The 16,286-nt window shown below is 49.3% G+C and overlaps 1 protein-coding gene across 2 annotated transcripts in view; it reads left to right on the top strand.

The window, feature by feature from the left end:
- The first annotated feature begins 305 nt into the window (after positions 1-305).
- VLDLR (very low density lipoprotein receptor) overlaps positions 306-16,286 on the top strand; it is a 30,047-nt gene continuing 14,066 nt past the window's right edge. The window contains exons 1-2 of one of the 2 annotated variants that reach the window (XM_049644695.1): positions 306-572; positions 12,241-12,360. In XM_049644695.1, the coding sequence (XP_049500652.1) occupies positions 491-572; positions 12,241-12,360 (202 nt within the window). In that variant the 5' untranslated portion in view covers positions 306-490. The remainder of the gene's footprint in view (positions 573-12,240; positions 12,361-16,286) is intronic. The other variant, XM_049644771.1, reaches the window with a different exon arrangement.

Below are 16,286 nucleotides of genomic sequence, written 5' to 3'. Positions count from 1 at the left end.
AGGCTGGAGCCGCCGCTCCCCACCCCCTTACACCCCCCTCACCCCTCGCTGACCACTCCCCCTCCTGCCCCCTCCTCGCAGCTCACCCCGCGCTCCGGAGGCAGCCGCCAGTGTGGGTGCTCCGCGGCCGGCTCCGCTCTCCTCTGCCTTGCTCCTCTGCTCTCGGCTCCCCACCCCACCCCCTCCTTCCCCTCCCCTCCTGTACCCTCCCCTCCTCTGCAGCGCCTGCATTATCTTCTGCCCGCCGGCTCGGCTTGCACTGGTGCTGCAGCCCGGGGAGGTGGGTGGGTGGGTGGGTGGCTGGTGGGGAGGAGATTGTGCAAGTTGTAGGGGAGGGGGAGTGCCCTCTTCTTCCCCGCTCCCTTTCCCCCTTGCTAACTCCTTCCCCTCCTCCTTCCTCCCCCCTCCCCGCCCCCACCTCCTTCCTCCTTCGCGAAGGGCTGGTAACTTGTTGTGCGGAGCGAGCGGCGGCACCATCCAGGCGGGCACCATGGGCACGTCCGCGCGCTGGGCGCTCTGGCTGCTGCTCGCGCTGTGCTGGGCGCCCCGGGAGAGCCGCGCCACCGGAGCGGGTGAGTGAGGACGCGCCCCTCCGCTGGCTGCCCGGACCCAGCCTGGGCGCCAGTAGGGGGTGGGGGGGGGGGGGGGGGGGGGGGGGGCGGGCGGACAGCGGGATTTGGGGTATCCTAAAGCCTGGCCTGAACTCTTCATTCCCTAACACTGTCTCCCCCAGAGCCACTGCTTTGCCTCGTTTTTCACCCTGCTTGGTCGGGGCTGGGGAATGTGGGCTTCTGAGCCACTGAACAATGGTTCTGTCTGCCAGGCGGAGTGTTAGGAAGGAGGCAGAGGGCCGGGTCGGGCCGAGACGCGCTCGGGAACCGGGGGCGCGCTCCTGGGACTTGAGGTGGTGGGGGGGGGGTGAGTGGGCGATGGACGCAGGTGGGCGTGTGCGGGGACGCGGGGCGCCGGGTGCAGGTCCCGGCAGCGAGACCCTGGCGGCGGCGGGGAGCGGGCGCACGTTCAATGGGCGGCAGCGGGCGGGCTCCCGGGGAGCCACTACAAGTGCACAGCCTGCTCACCCGGACTGCGACTCCCCCGGCGCCCGGTGGTCGCTCTGGAGTACGGGTTCAAATAGGACTCCCCACCGGGTGTTCCTCCCCGGCTCGTTCCCCTTCGCGCAGTGTTTGTAAACCTCTCGGGTCTCGCGTACAGCTGAACGGGGGAGGGGAGCGGAACGAAGACTTAATCAGGTTAGTTTGCTGCTCTTGGTTCCCGGTGAGATTTCCTCGAGAGGAATTGAGCCCTAATCTGGTGACTGTGTAATTAGCCTTCATTCCAAACAATAGATCAAAGGGAGTAGCGCGAGTGGCGGTGGTGACGGCCGTGGAGTCCCCAGGGTCTGCCGCACTGGGCCCGGGAGCCCTGTGCTCAGCCACGCTCCGCTTGGAGCCGCACAACTTTGCTGGGCAGGCGACAGCAAGCCCTTCTAAGGATTCCGTGGGAAGCCTGGCGGGTCCCCGGAGTGATCTTGACAGGACAGCACGGGGCTTGCTGGCCAGCTCTACGGCAGTGGGGCAGGAAGGTGCCCCCGTCCCGAGTACCCATTTCAGAGTCCCTAGCTCCTGCAGCCCGGTGGCCTAGGAGGCCGGCCTGCCTGCAGTCACGTGTCTCCTAAAGTGAGCCAACTTTACAGTGTGCGGTCAAGCAGCCTCTTTCCGGCAGGGCAGTACGTGGGGGCTTCAAGCCTCCGACCGCCCCCCTGCCCTTTGGTCCAGCTGTCCCGAGCGAGCATGTGAAGCAGGGACGGGCTTTTCTGCCCTCCGCGATTGGCTGGCCGCCCGAGCACGTTTGGGTTGGTCACATGTCTCCGCGTACAGCAGCCAAAGGAGTATTATCATTAAGGGAATGTACAAGACCCGACAGGCTCCCCCGGACTGTTCGCTGAAATGCTTTCCCCTTGAAAAAGGCGAGTCCTGGAGATAGCCTCTAATGTGCCACACACGTTAAGAGCCTGGAAAAGTCCTGCCTACAAGAATTTGCAGACTGGAACATGAATCATTAATGGATGAGCAATCCCAACTTATTCAACGATTTCTCACAATAGTGCCGTGCATTATACTTTCCGTAACATCTCGAAAGACTGAGATGCCAGAAACTATTGCTAACCGGCCAGGAGGTGGGAGAAAGATTCATTTTTGGTGCATGTTCTGTTCCTATTCTTTTAATTTAACATGTGATAGCTTTCCATGTGGAGTTAACTTTATCCTACAGGAAGCTGGGGATGCACTTGAACTGCTGAGATGGGTTAGCTGAAGCTCTATGTTCACCTTGGAAGAGGCAGGTGAGGGTCACCTTGGCTCCCCTACGTCCACGTGTGAAACACGTGTGGTGCCATGAGTAGTGAAAAGTAGGAGCCCGTTCAAGACTTAAATTCTTCCAAGGAAGAGAGGCACATCATTTTTCACGTGGATAGAATCCGGGGTTGGCCGAAGGAGGAATGGATCCCAAGCCAACCCAGACTGGCTCCTGTCTGAAGTTCAAAGTCCCAGGCCATATGGGCCGGCTTTTGGCCGTTTTCTCTACATCCCTTCTTCCCAAATCCTCCCCACATCCATACGTGCTCACGGTAGCCATATAAAATATTCTAGGATGGGGGATGGGCAGCTGTGCCCTGATATCCTGGCCTGGAACTTAGGCCAACAAGAGAGGTTGAAGTTCAGTAGTGTAGTATGCCCGATGGCAGACACCTGGGAGTTTTAGCACGTGTTCCTCCAGCCCAGGTGCTCAGGATTAGGCTGTGGGGTACCACATTTTCAAGCCAGAGTCTGGAAGAACCAAGGTGTTTATGAGGGGTATTCAGATGTGGCCAGCAACCAGGAAAATGAGTAGGCAGAAACTTCTCTAACTTCGGGAGTCGGTTGGTGAAGCCGGCAGTAAGAGGAGACCTGGAGGGCAAGGAGCAAATACACTGGAGCCAGCCTGTAGCACTGCGGGAAAGTGTCACGGCGATCACAAGCCTCAGGCCGAGGAATGAACATGTGAGTCTGGACTCCTTAAGGAGGATCACCAGGCAAGTGACAGCTTCCTCAAGCCGGAGCACCTCCTTCCGGGCAGCGGCCTGTTGCTACGCCATGTGATGTTTAGCTGTAATGTCTGTCCTGTGTTGTTAGGATGCTTTCCTTTTCCAGCCTGCGGCCCCAGATGCCTGATGCCTGCGTAAAGGCCAAGTGCAGCCAACTGTTGAGACTTTACCACAATAAGCAAAGGTAGTAAGGGCACGGCAGTCCCCTTGCTTTGAAGAAGTCCTGATTGAAGTGTTTCTGCCTTTCGTAAAGTCAAATAATCATCAATTTGATTTCACGGGAGCAGTTTTACTACCACCTACTACTCGAGACGCGATGAAAAGTAGTTCCAAGCCCCTTCTACTCCACAAGTATCAAATTGATAAGACCACAAGAACTCCTCAAACATGGCCATAAGATCAAAGGAGTAGGCAGCTCTCAGGCACATGGCTTTACGTTTTGAGCCAAAGATGGGAAGACTCAGAGCACAGCATAGGTAAATAGGTACCTCAGATTAAATATCTAGAGCGTTTTCCATTTCTTACAGAACGTAAGTGAAGCTGTCCTTTTTGGTAGAAAGAAGAATGATCAAGGGTAGGCGGTTACCTGTTTTATGTCAAGTCATAATTACGTTTACTGTGGCTACTGACCGTTCTTTGGAAAGTCACCTTCACCTACTAGCCTAGAAGACATTAAATGCCTCAAAGGGCTGTGATAAGGTCTATAATGATGTTTATGACACATGTACCTGCCTTAGGAGAGCTGTTCAGGGTGTGCCTCTCTCTAGATGGTTAGTTGATAGACTCAGCATGGTCGAGTGTGTTCCCTTCTACTTTAAGTCAATCTCAAGAGAGTTCTCAGGGCACAGCATGAAGACCACTTCCAAGACAAAGGGCCCCAAAATACCTTCTGCAGAGGTGATGGAGGAGATATATCTGTTGAGCAGAAGTGGTCCAGGGACATTTTTTTCCCCCTCTCCCCAGCTGAAGAATTTTTAGCTAGGAAATTGGAGGACTGATCGATTTTTAGTTTGCAGACTTCACTGTAGCAGAAATCTTGCTGGATCATTTCACTCTGCCCTTTTCAATATGAATTGGTGTCCCTTGGCTAACCTGTTTTGTTGACTTAGCAGTAAAAGCTCTAAGCATGGCTAATGCCACCTGGTTAGATACACTAGCCCTGCAGCAGCAACGCCCTGAGAGGGCAGGTGATATCTTCAAGTTAGCCTATTTTTTCCTTCGTGCGATGTGTTCCGGGAAAGCTTAGGCCTGCTGGTTATATGGGGGTCCTAAATTACGCACAAGGATGCCTGCTGGGTGCTGGGAGACTTAGTACAGAGATTATGCAAAAAAAAAAAAAAAAAAAAGGAGGGGTGTGCTTAATGTTTGCTTGGAGAGCCTTTGACTTCTTTGTATTTTAAAAATGTTCCACGGGTGGATAGAGTTAGGGAAGGGCATGCACGCTCTTGTTTTTAAAAGGTAACTTTGGGGGCAGAAACTAGAAGATGGGGACCACTGGCTGGAGTGGATGATTTTGCCACCAACTCAGGTCTTCTGGGTTGGCCCTCCTGGCTAGGAGCCTTTATGTATATAGCCATTTATGTATATGCTTTTGGCGGTAGGGGGTGGGGCCGGGCTTGCAACTTGCCCAGCAAAGGAGATGATAAAACCTTGCTGATAGACAACATTTGCAAATTGCTTCCCGGGTTCGGATGTTATAACCTCACACTTCCCCTAAATACACTTGCAAATTACTTCACGTGTTACCACTTAATTCTTCCCACCAAATACTGTTGAGTTGTAGACAGCCCCTAGTCTTTCGTGTTTCTAAGAAGCCTTCCCGAGACCTGACTTATTAACTCATCTACAGGTTCCCTGAGTAGGTGGTAGATTCATGCTGGCGTCCCTTGTACTTCTGCTTACAACCACTGGACATCCATCTACTGAGCACCACCAGGCATGGCCAGGGCGTGGGGGTGGGGGGTGGACACAGTAACTACGGACTTGGTCCTTTCTTTCATGGCATTTGGTCTAGTGGGGAAGTCAGATCAGAAGATCAATGCTCCAGGGGCACCTGGGTGGCTCAGTCAGTAAAGCATCTGACTTCAGCTCAGGTCATGATCTTACAGTTGGTAGGTTCGAGCCCTGCATCGGGCTCTGTGCTGACAGCTCAGAGCCTGGAGCCTGCTTCGGATTCTGTGTCTCCCTCTCTCTCTGCCCCTCCCCCACTCAGGCTCTGTCTCTCTGTCTCTCAAAAATGAAAATAAACGTTAAAAAAAAAATTAAAAAAAAGAAAATCAATGTTCCAAAGACAGTCTGGACTACAAGCTCTGGAGAGAAGTGAGCAGATCCGTATTAAGGGCTTAATCATACAACAGGCAGATAGCAGCCAAAGGTCACAGGAGTTCTCCCCCACTACGTGTGTGATAGCCTATGTTTTCCCAATCGTCCCCAAGCACTTAGACCTGAATCTGACAAAGCCAGACACTATTCCACCTCTGCAGATGATCTTACAAAAGTGACGAGATTCAAGCAAGAGTGGGTTGCTACCAACGTGACCAAAGAGCACCAAAACATGTCCAAAGTGAAATCCGGGTCCCCTACGTCAAATTTCTAACTTTACCAGTTAGCTGCTGCTACTGTTTCCCTGGGTCTTGGAAGCTTGCTACTCACAGGGAAATGAGGCCGACGTACCCTCACTGACACACTCCCCCCCCGGCAGATCAGTGTGGAAAGCGCACAGTTTTTAGGTAATAAAGTGGCACAAAGATGAGGTGACGGTATGCCCACAGGCAGAGGGAAGAGTGGATTTTATAGCATAGAGCCTCTCCACCTAGGAATACTCATCAGTGCCCAAAGAATCTTTAGAGGTCAGGAACCTGGTCCCAAGTTACAAATTCTAGGCCCTTTCTAAGGGGCCTAGAAGATACAGAGATGCAAACAGGCAGGTAGGACAAGTATTCCCAGTACGTGACACCCGTGTGATAGGCACAGGGGACCATGGCGAAGCAGCCAGACCTCACCTGGTTGGTGAAGAGAGGACCTGAGGGCCTCATTCAAGGGCAGACCTCTGTGCACACTTATCCAGTGGATAAGTGGATGGGAATACCATGAGTAACGGTGCAGGCACAGGCCTGGGGAAGGGGGTGGGTCCCTGGGTGTACTCACAGCAGGTGACTGGTGGGAACCAAGAGGGAAAAGTTGGGTGAAGTAGGGAGGGAGCAAGGCTCAGCCCTAGAGCCAGTGAGAAGCCTAGAAGCGATAGGACCCTTGGCTTTTCAGGCCACTCTAGGCTGCTTGCATTGCCGTGTCGATTTGGATGGAGACTGTGGCAACCCTCAGGCAGAGAAACTGGAGAGGAATTTACATCAGGTAAGGGTTGAGAGCCTGGACAGGGCCAGGGCCTGATGGCAAAACATCAGGGGACAAGAACCGGGGCTCCCTACCGGACCACTGGTTTCGAGCAAGGGAGGGAGCCCCTCAAGAATAGAGCTCCTGGGGAAGAGAAGAGAGGCTTTAGAACTTATTTATGGTGCATGGCTGTTAAGGCATCTTGACTGAGTTTGGCCTGCCTCAGGTTGTCACCATACTGTCAGCCTTAAGACCAGCATTTGTCACCTGTGTCCATCCAGTGATGGGCAGGACAGCTTATGGGGGCAAGAGATGTGCAGTCCAGTCCCTAAAATGACATAGTCCCTTCTGCTGTGGTGGAATCTTAGCCTCCTAACCTTGAGGGAATGATTTCCAAGTGTGATCAGGGCCCAGCAACACCAGTTCTGTCTGGAAACTCAGAAATGCAAGCGTGGGCCCCGCTCTGCTCCCAGTGCATTTGAAACTCTCGTGCTGACTTAGCTGTCCACCCGCCACAGAAACTAATAGCTCCCCAATATGCCGCGACTCGGCCAATGTGCCCTAGACAAGAACCAAGCTCTGTAGTCCTTGTAGAAACCCCCCTCCCACCTCGCTGAAGATACACTAGCAGCTTTTTCTTTTTAAATGAAAATGGGGGAGGGATGGAAGACCATCCCTCAACAATAAGACTGTGTTAGGATAGCGTCATCCGGACAGGTGAGACTGCCTAATTCTGGATTGCTTTCAACTGATTCCACTACCTGAGTCGCCAAAAATCAACAGAAATATTCTAGCGGGAAGTAGTCCTGAGTTAGGTGTTTTAGATTGTGGGCATGCTTAGTGTCTGGAGACAGAATGCCCGGGTTCAAATTCTCATACCACCCAAGGGCTGTACCTCCCCCCCTTCTGTGGACAGGTTTCCTGATACATAGATGGGGCATCGTAACGTTCAAAGTATACGATGCAGAATCTACCTGAATTAAAAGACTAAAGTCTTAGAGCTGCGTTTAACAAACAATGTTTAAAAAATTATTTACCCCCAGTTCCTGAGATTATCTGAATCTAATGTCAATGGAAAAACAGTCAGTGGGACTGTAAGATTCACTTGTTTCAGTGAATGAGAAGGATTAACCTACGTATTTAACAGTTTTTCACTGGTTACGGCAAGTGCTTTAGAGGCTGACTCAAGGGCAGGGACACAACCTTTGTGCCTGACACTCAGGCTGTTTTCCCGACTTCCTGTCACTAACTAGCCTCCTCTCCCTCGAGAGAAAACTGCTTTGCTGACTCAGAAGTCAGCTTGTCCTGAGAGGAGTTTTAGCCTGTAAATAGAAAGATTGGCATTAAAGTAGCAGCGAAAGTGAGCGGGACTAAAAATAAATGCCCTCAGTGGCCCCAGAAGTGGCAAAACAAATGGACTCAAGAAATTCCTGTAGATAACACGCGTGTGCTCCAGCAATAGAGAGAGAGAGAGAGAGAGAGAGAGAGAGAGAGAGAGAGAGAAAGAGAGACATCTGAATGCTTGGCCCTGCTGGTCCCAGCACAGTGACAGCCTGAGCCCCTTGGTGCAAGTTCAAATTCACACCTGAGCCCGATACTCAGAAACCCCTCTGCACTCAGCGCCGCCCAGAGCCCTCTTGGGAAGTGCATAGCCCACGTTGAAGGGTTTGTATTTGCTGTGAGATCTGTACAGTTCAATGAAGCTTCCATACTGTTCTTCCCTGTTAACCTTTGCGGGGAAAGTTAGACAACAGCAGATCGACTTCTATAGGCATTTAAAACTCTGAATTTCTTGGAGCCAGTCAATTGCCAACCTGTCTGGGAAGCAGCATTCACTCTTTAGGTAAACGAGGTTCCTGGGACAAGGGTGCCTTGAACTAAGTTTGCAGGGTCTGATTCCACGTGTGCGAGTGACAGAATTAGGCAGTTAGCCTTTGACAGACACTTCTGGGCCTTCGTTCATGACACGATAATGCAAACAGCTGTGACTAGGTCCATAGGTGGCTACGTACAAGCGACTTCCTACCCACTGACCCAAAAGGGGAGGAATATTCATTCTTAAGTAGCAGAGCTAAAAGAAAACCCAGATGTAGGCCAACAGTTTGAGGTCTTAAAGCAACAGAAAGAGCCCTTTTTAAATCCTTAAACACAAAACTCCTGTGTTGAAAAGAAAGCCTTCCCGGTGGAAACAGGTGGATTCCCCTGGTTCGTGACCAGGTTCCCCACGGTCATGGCCTTTCTCCCTGGTTCAACCACCCTTTTGGTGCTAAGGCATTCCCATGAAACCTCATGGCTTTGAGGAACCTGCCAAAAAACACATTTACTCCAACTGTTCTCCTTTCTGAGCTAAGAGACGCTGGGATACAGATGTCTAGAGCCTCTACTTACAAGGTTATTTTTTGAGGCATCGCTGGCCTTAGCCTAAGAATTAAAAGCACCTTGGGTATAGATGATTGCAAGCTCAACCCGTTCGCTTTATGCAAGACTAATGCTGAACCTGAGACTTAACTGTCATGGATGAAAATAGACTACAGGTCCACAATCCTGTAATCCCCCAAAAGCTTTGGAAACCAAAAGCTTCTTAACTTGTTTGGTGCTTTCGGTTCTCCCGGAGCTGTGTACGGCCACATTGCCAGCTGAGCACCAGACGGGTGAGGGAGAATCTTTCTGAAACCTGGACAGAAGACCCACAGCCCTGCAGCCTGGCTGAGGTCACAGCAGTCGAGATTCTGGCGTCAAAGCCCTGGTTGCTATGCACCAGGCAGGGGATTAAACCGAACCGGGAGGACTTCCTGCCCAGGACGCATCTCTCACAACTGAGTGCTTAGATAACAAGAAACTGAGGCATGGCCAAAAAGACTTAAGGTCTTTACTCACCTCTCTTTAAAGAAAGCATCCTTTATAAGGCAGCCAGCCAGCCTTACCCACCCCCACCCCGACCCTGCTCCCCTTTTAAACAAGCAGCAACAGTCAATAGCTTGTCTCCACATCTAACCCCCATGGTAATGGAGAATCTTGTGTGTGTCCCGGCAAAACATACTTTTATGACAGTCGGGCAGAAGCTTGGATGAAGTAGAGATATCTGAGATCACAAAAGGTAGAAAGTAAACTTCTGTTTGTCTTACAGCCTTGGAATACACACGAAGAAAACAGTTACGACTCCTGGTGTCAGCTCAGGTCATGGTATCACAGTTCGTGAGTTCGAGCCCCGCGTGGGGGCTCTGCACAGGCAGTGTGGAGCCTGCTTGGGATTCTGTCTCCCTCTCTCCCTGCCCCTCCCCGTGCACTCGCGTGCGCTCTCTCTCTCTCAAAATAAATAAATAAACAAACAAACAAACTTAAAAAAGAAAAGGCGAATGTCTGTCCGGAGTCTGCTCAGGATCTGCCCTTAAAGCAGCGTTGCTGGAATTTTAGTGTCACTTAGGACTGACTGTTGGCTACAGCTGTGTTCAGAGACCCTCCTTAAAGGTGCCGGTGAACCCAACACCAGCCTTACTGTACTGCGTGCCTGTCCCGCATCCCTGGCCAGCTTGGATGTCCATGTACTCTGCGGCTTCCAAACTCACTGTCACGATCTTTCAGTACCTCGCCCTCGGAAAAGCGACATTTGACACCTACTTTCTTCTCCCCGTCCAAGCCTGATTGTGCGGTTACCTTTTGGGCGCTGTAGATATCCATGTCTGAGTTTTTGGCTCATTTTGACTCAACAACCTTTGGCACTAAAACCTTGAGAAACAAATTCAGAGCCTTCCTGTCTCCACAGCGTCCTCATGGCAACCTGACTGGTCTTCCCAACCATATTTGTATCGATGTTCTCTGATGACTGACTGTTCTTTGTCTGCTTTTCACAGAGTACTCTAAGTAGATCCTGACCAGTCCTATAGCCCTCAGAAGTCGTGGGCACAGAGAACTGAAGCCAGCGGCCCCTAGAGCAGCACTGAGAACAGTCACAATCTATCGAGACTATATGCCCGGTGGCGGGGGAGGCAGCCACTCCAAATCGGTTAGCAGTATAAGAATCAGCAGGTGCCACTTCCTGGCAACAACATCTACCCTTCTTTTTTTAACTTTTTAAAACATATATATTTATTTATTTATTTTTGAGAGAGACAGACAGACAGACAGACCAGGAGCAGGGGAGGGGCAGGGAGAGAGGGAAACACAGAACCCGAAGCAGGCTCCAGGCTCCGAGCTGTCAGCAGGGAGCCCAACGCGGGGCTCGAACCCACGAATCCTGAGACCGTGACCTGAGCCAAAGTCGGACACTTAACAGACTGAGCCACCCAGGCACCCTAACACCTACCGTTCTGAATCCCTGACATCTTACCCCCAATAACCTACTTGTGGAATGAACACATAGTATGAAACACAGGTAGGGAACGCCATCAAACCACACTGCTTTGTAGCTGGGGCCCCGCTTAGCTAGACCCTTGACAACAGAATGGCACATATAGCCACCGATACATTTAGTAGCTAAGAATGTACATTCATAGGGCAAAGCTGACTTGGACCAAAATTCTTGTCCACCAGGGAATTAGCCACGCGGGTCTAGAATGCCCCCGGACAGTGGGGAGGAGCCGAACGCAGGGAGGCCAAGGAGAGTATTGTGTACTCAGCACAAGAGTTCTAGTCTGTACTTGGCACTGTCCCATCTGCTCTCAGGCCAGCAACGCCACAGCTGCAGATACTGAAAGGTGGCAGGGCATCGGAGGGCTTTCTGCCTGGAAGGCCTCCCTAAGTAATCTGTACGAGCCACGGGGCACCTCTCGTCTTCTTGCCTCTTTGCAGTATATACTCGCATTAAGCAACCAGATCCTTGCCTTTGAGGTCAAAAAAATCACATCCTCCAGAAGGACAGACATGATAATGGTAGGAAACACCTGAATGCTAGCTGTCCCATGCCAGGCAAAAAAAAAAAAAAGACCCTCTACTTACAAGTATGAGTGTATACCACTGTGTGAAGTCAATACCCATCAGAAAACGGAGATTCAGAGAAATAGACTCCAGGTCTGTGGTGCTACACGCCCTTCCCCGCCCCCGTCACTAAAAAGGATCTCTTCACCTCTCAACTGTACCTTCTTGATCTTTGTCTTTGAGCCATTTTGTAAGCTTGTCTTTTTTCTAATTAGACCTCAAATCCTAAGATGAAGAGCCATGTACTAAACCTCTATTTTGTCCCCTCCTTGCTACCCCTTCTAAATCTCCCTTAGTCTGCTTGTAATAAGGGGCATCCTCTGTGAATCACAGTATAGAATATGGCCAAGAAATGCTATTAATGGATTAGGATTTGGCTGTGTGATTATAGCTACAGGAATGAGTTAAAGGAGGGAAAACAAAGCTAGAGGCAGGTGAAGCCCGACCCCACTCCCCGTGTTTTCTGGACAATCCAGGTTCCTTCTTTCTTGGTCTGGCTCCATTAGCCCAGGATCACGACTGCAGACACCAGGGCCACTTTTCACGAGCCAGAAAGGAAAAATGGGCAGGAAAATGGGATCCCTATCCCTTCGAGGACAGTTCCCAGAAGTCCTATTTACTATTTCTGTTGATATTCCAGTAGCCAGACCTTAGCCCCATCCATGGCTATGCCTCACTGCAAGACAGGCTGGGAAATCTAGTCTTCCCCAGATGGCATGTGCCCAGCTAAGAACTCAGTCGCAGTCAGTCGTTGCTCCAGTGCCCACCCCACCCTGGCCCCTAGAATGTTCTACCTGCCGAGTCTGCAGCTGCCCCTCCAAGAAGGACCCTATCCACGGGTTTTGGGGTAACTTGCATGTCTGAATTACCACACTTGTATCCCAGCTTAGCTAAGTGCTCCCTCCTGATTTTAGGAAGAAAAGCCAAATGTGAACCATCCCAATTCCAGTGCACAAATGGCCGCTGTATCACGTTGTTGTGGAAATGTGATGGGGACGAAGACTGTGCTGACGGCAGCGATGAAAAGAACTGTGGTAAGTAAAGAGCCTGACAGCATCACTGGCCTCCCCACGAGGATACATGCATTTACCGTGATGCTCTTTCTAAATGTATTGAGATTCGGAAACTATGATCCATGGCTAAGAATTGCCCTGAACTAGATTGATTGAATGCTAAATAAATAAATAGGGTGCCTGAGAGGCTCAGTTAAGAATCTGGCTCTTAATCTCAACTCAGGTCATCATCTCGAGGTTCATGAGTTCGAGCCCCGCATCAGGCTCTGCGCTGACAGCACGGAGGTTGCTTGGAATTCTCTCTGCACCTCTCCTGCTCGTGCACTCTCTCTCCCTCTCAAAATAAATTAACTTTTTAAAAAATATATTAAAAATTATGTATTTTAATATATTTTATTTTTATTTAATAAATATAAATATATTCAATATATATTTAATATGTATCATATGTTAAATATAATATTAAATATAAAATATAATAAAAATAGTTATTAAATATATTTAATATATTTTATATATTAAAAAATATATAAAAACTCCAAAGAGTCTATACGTCCTGGTCTAGAGGAATATAGTTGAATGTTTGACATGGGGCTATCAACCTGAGTGTGGGACGTGGAAGATAAAGTGGAGGTGCTTTCAAATGACAGGACCTGTTTATAGATCAGGCAAACATGTGGCAGAGGAAACAAGGAGAGGGGACCCCAGGACCCGAAGCAGAGACAGACAGAAGCTTGCTTGGAACAGACTTCCTTTTATTTAATTCTCAAATGGCTCTGATCCCCACCCCTGAAAATAAAGCAAGCCACGAGCAGTAAGAAATCCCCTAAGGTTTTATAAGGTTAATAAACTCCTGGCATAGAAAATACAGGCCAGTGCAGATCATAGATCAGATAAGGATTTTTTTTTTTTTTAATTCTCTGCCTACCACAGCTGGTAATTCTAAAGCGTTGAGCAGAGTGGAAGACAGTCTTTCCCCAGGAAAGTGGGGATATACCATCATAAGCATTGATCAGCATCTATCCAAGATCATTGTGAGAAATGCCCCTATGCAATCTGTGTACCCTCATGTGGAGCCACCACAGCTGAGAAATACGTATCAAGGTGGCACGGAGGTACCCTGAATATATGCCCCAGTTTGCTTTTTGATCCCTTTGTTCTGTGGTGTAAAAATCCTGAAACGATGCTGTGTACGAATGCCGGGGACAACACTGTCATTTGCCTCTTAAAAGAGGTTATATACACATGTCCGCTGTACAAATTAGAAACACACAAGAAAAATAGAAGCCAAATGTAGACTGCATCAATTGCCATCTCGTTATGCCTTTCTCTGCTTTTCGTGCATCATTACAAAAATGGCATAGCCTAAGCATCATGGCAGACGATCTTATGCTTGAGCTCGCCGAGCAATAGCATAGGTGTTTGTACATCGAAATAGGGACTTGCAGCTCATTTGGAAACAACAGAAAATCCTTTCTAGTCTCAGGGGAGAAACTCATCTCCAGTCTCAGGACCAAGAATCTTCCTGGCATCAATGTGCCCCTATTTACACCGTAAAACTGGGATTTTAGTGTATCCTACAAGACATGGAGTTCTTGCCACTGCTAGGTTACGTAGGTGATATAAATCCTTCACGAAGTATCTCCCTGCAAGGACTCACTCTTGGCAACTCTTCTTTTGGAAAGTAACAATTCTTCCTGCATTCCCAAATGTATATTTGGCAAGACCCATTGTTCTTTGTCTTTCATTGTTCTTTCCAGAAGCCTCCTTTTACCATCTAACTTGGTAGCACCTAACCTGGGGCCTCTTAGGGGTCACCACCGGCTTTTCCTAAGAATAGTCTCCACCTCAATAACTTCCAGACACACAGCAGGAAGATTGGGAAGATTTGAGGAGGTAGATGTAGTTATCACTCACAATCACATGAGGTGGCAAAAATTAAATATATCCTCGGCCAGAATTGGTCTCTGCCTCATGGTTCTGAAGGTAGAGAAGGCACATGGGAGCCCTGCTCAGGGAAGCTCTGAATGCTTGTTTTGAGATCTTCCTCCCTGGAAGAAAAAGGCAGCAGAAATGCTTAAAACTCAGAAAGCCTTGTAGTATTCTTCCTATCCAGCCTCTTGATGCTGAACTTGGTTGCAATTTCAGCAGGGCTGTTTCTTTCCACGTGTCGACCAGCATTTTCAGTCAGTTGAAGCGGAGACTCCAGAAGCCAGGTGCTTCCGTGGGTCCCAGTAACTCATTGTTTTACAAGTGTTGGGCTGATCTGATTAATCAGTAACTTCAGCTCTCCGAGGAGGAAACAGGTAGCCCTCCTTCCCGGTGGCACACCTGAATCTCTATCCACCTCTTCAGGTCCCATTCCAACAGCCTTTCTTGACCCTCCCAGACTGTGTTCAGAATGGAGAGAGACAAACTCAAGCAATTTGTCTGTCCCTGTTTATCTTTTGCCATCACACTTTGCAGAGTTGCCCCTCTTGCCCATCCCTGTACCATTTTAATCTGTCTTCAAACCAGTGTGGTCTCCTTAAAGCCATTTCCTGCCTCCTCTTCCTGAGGACCATCACAGGTCGAATTGCAGCAAGCAGCTCTACGGACGTTCTAGCACCTTCCTACACGCGCGGGAGCACATGGGCCCTGGATATGGCCTTCACCGTTAATACTGGGGTTTGAGTATTTCAGGGATTTTACAAACAGGTGTGAATCCAAGAGCCAATGTGGCTTTTCTTGTTTCCTTGGCTACACAATTCAAGGAGATGAATAATCCTTTTCAGATCATCATGATTCATCACCACAATGTGAGTTCTCGGAATTGACCGTAGTCACGATTTCCCCTGCCGCACGGTGTCTGAGGCGAAACGAGAGCGGCCCTGTACTTTAGCGTCCCCTACACCCTGCAAGTTGTATGCAGCTCAAACCCTGGACCTGAAGCAGTCCCTTTCAAGTTTTTAGCAAATTAATTGGGTTTACGCTGATTTACCAGTACAGAATATTCGTTAGAGAAGAAGATCTTAAACTGGAAATTTAGGTAGAAAGTATAGGCACATGAGAGACGAACAACACAGCCTGGGAAGGATGAGCCTAGAACACCCTGTGTGGCTGCTTATTGAGATTCCTTCTTTCTCTCTGACTCCCTTGTGGAGAAGGTGACCAAGCCACCCAGCTGGTTTAAGAGAGTCCAGGTTTATGCTTATCTTCCTGGTATTTAACAGTGTCCCCTTCCTCCTGAGATTTTCCTTATTTGGACAACAACCTGAGTCACCAAAATTCTAGGAGAAAAGTCCTGCCCTAGTAGGAATTCACAGCACACGTGATACCTTGTTATAGGCGATTTTCACTCTAGGCCTCAAAGAGACTGGTAGCTTCCACAGCGGCTTTGGTGACTTTCAGTCAGTCGATGTTAGTCTGTCTCTAGGACTCTAAATGTGACTTCTTTTGTCCTCGTGTTTAAGCTTTCTCTGTTTCTTACTGGGCAGGTTCCTCTACCCCAACAGACCTGTAGGAGTGACAATATTCAGTCCTGAAGCGGGTCCCAACTCTACACTAAACCCGTGGGCCGTTTAGAGAAGCCCCTAGAACAATTGTACTGTGATCCAGTCATAGGATGGAATGTTTGGCTTTTAAACCTTAGGAGGTTATTTGAATGACTTGGAAGAAATGCATAAAAGCATGAAACTATGACTTACACTCAACAATATGAAACTTGCAAGAAGTTCATTAGGAGGTATCCCTGAGCTGTCAGGTAATGAGCAAACTTACCATGCCTTCTGTCCCCTCCAGCTCTCTCAAGTGGGCCCCTTTCTCCTCTGGAAAAGTGAAAATAGGTTTTTCTAGTGTTCTCCTGGACACTGTCAGTTGAGAGCCAATTGACTCAGCCTTATTGTTAGAAGCCAACGTACCATCATTCATTTTTACCCCCCATGGGAATATAAGCTCTTGGGTGACTT

The sequence above is a fragment of the Panthera uncia genome, chromosome D4, assembly GCF_023721935.1.
Source record: "Panthera uncia isolate 11264 chromosome D4, Puncia_PCG_1.0, whole genome shotgun sequence".
Classification (NCBI taxonomy): Eukaryota; Metazoa; Chordata; class Mammalia; order Carnivora; family Felidae; genus Panthera; species Panthera uncia.
Note: the sequence above shows the minus strand (reverse complement) of the source record. Positions and strands in the feature narration are given on the sequence as shown.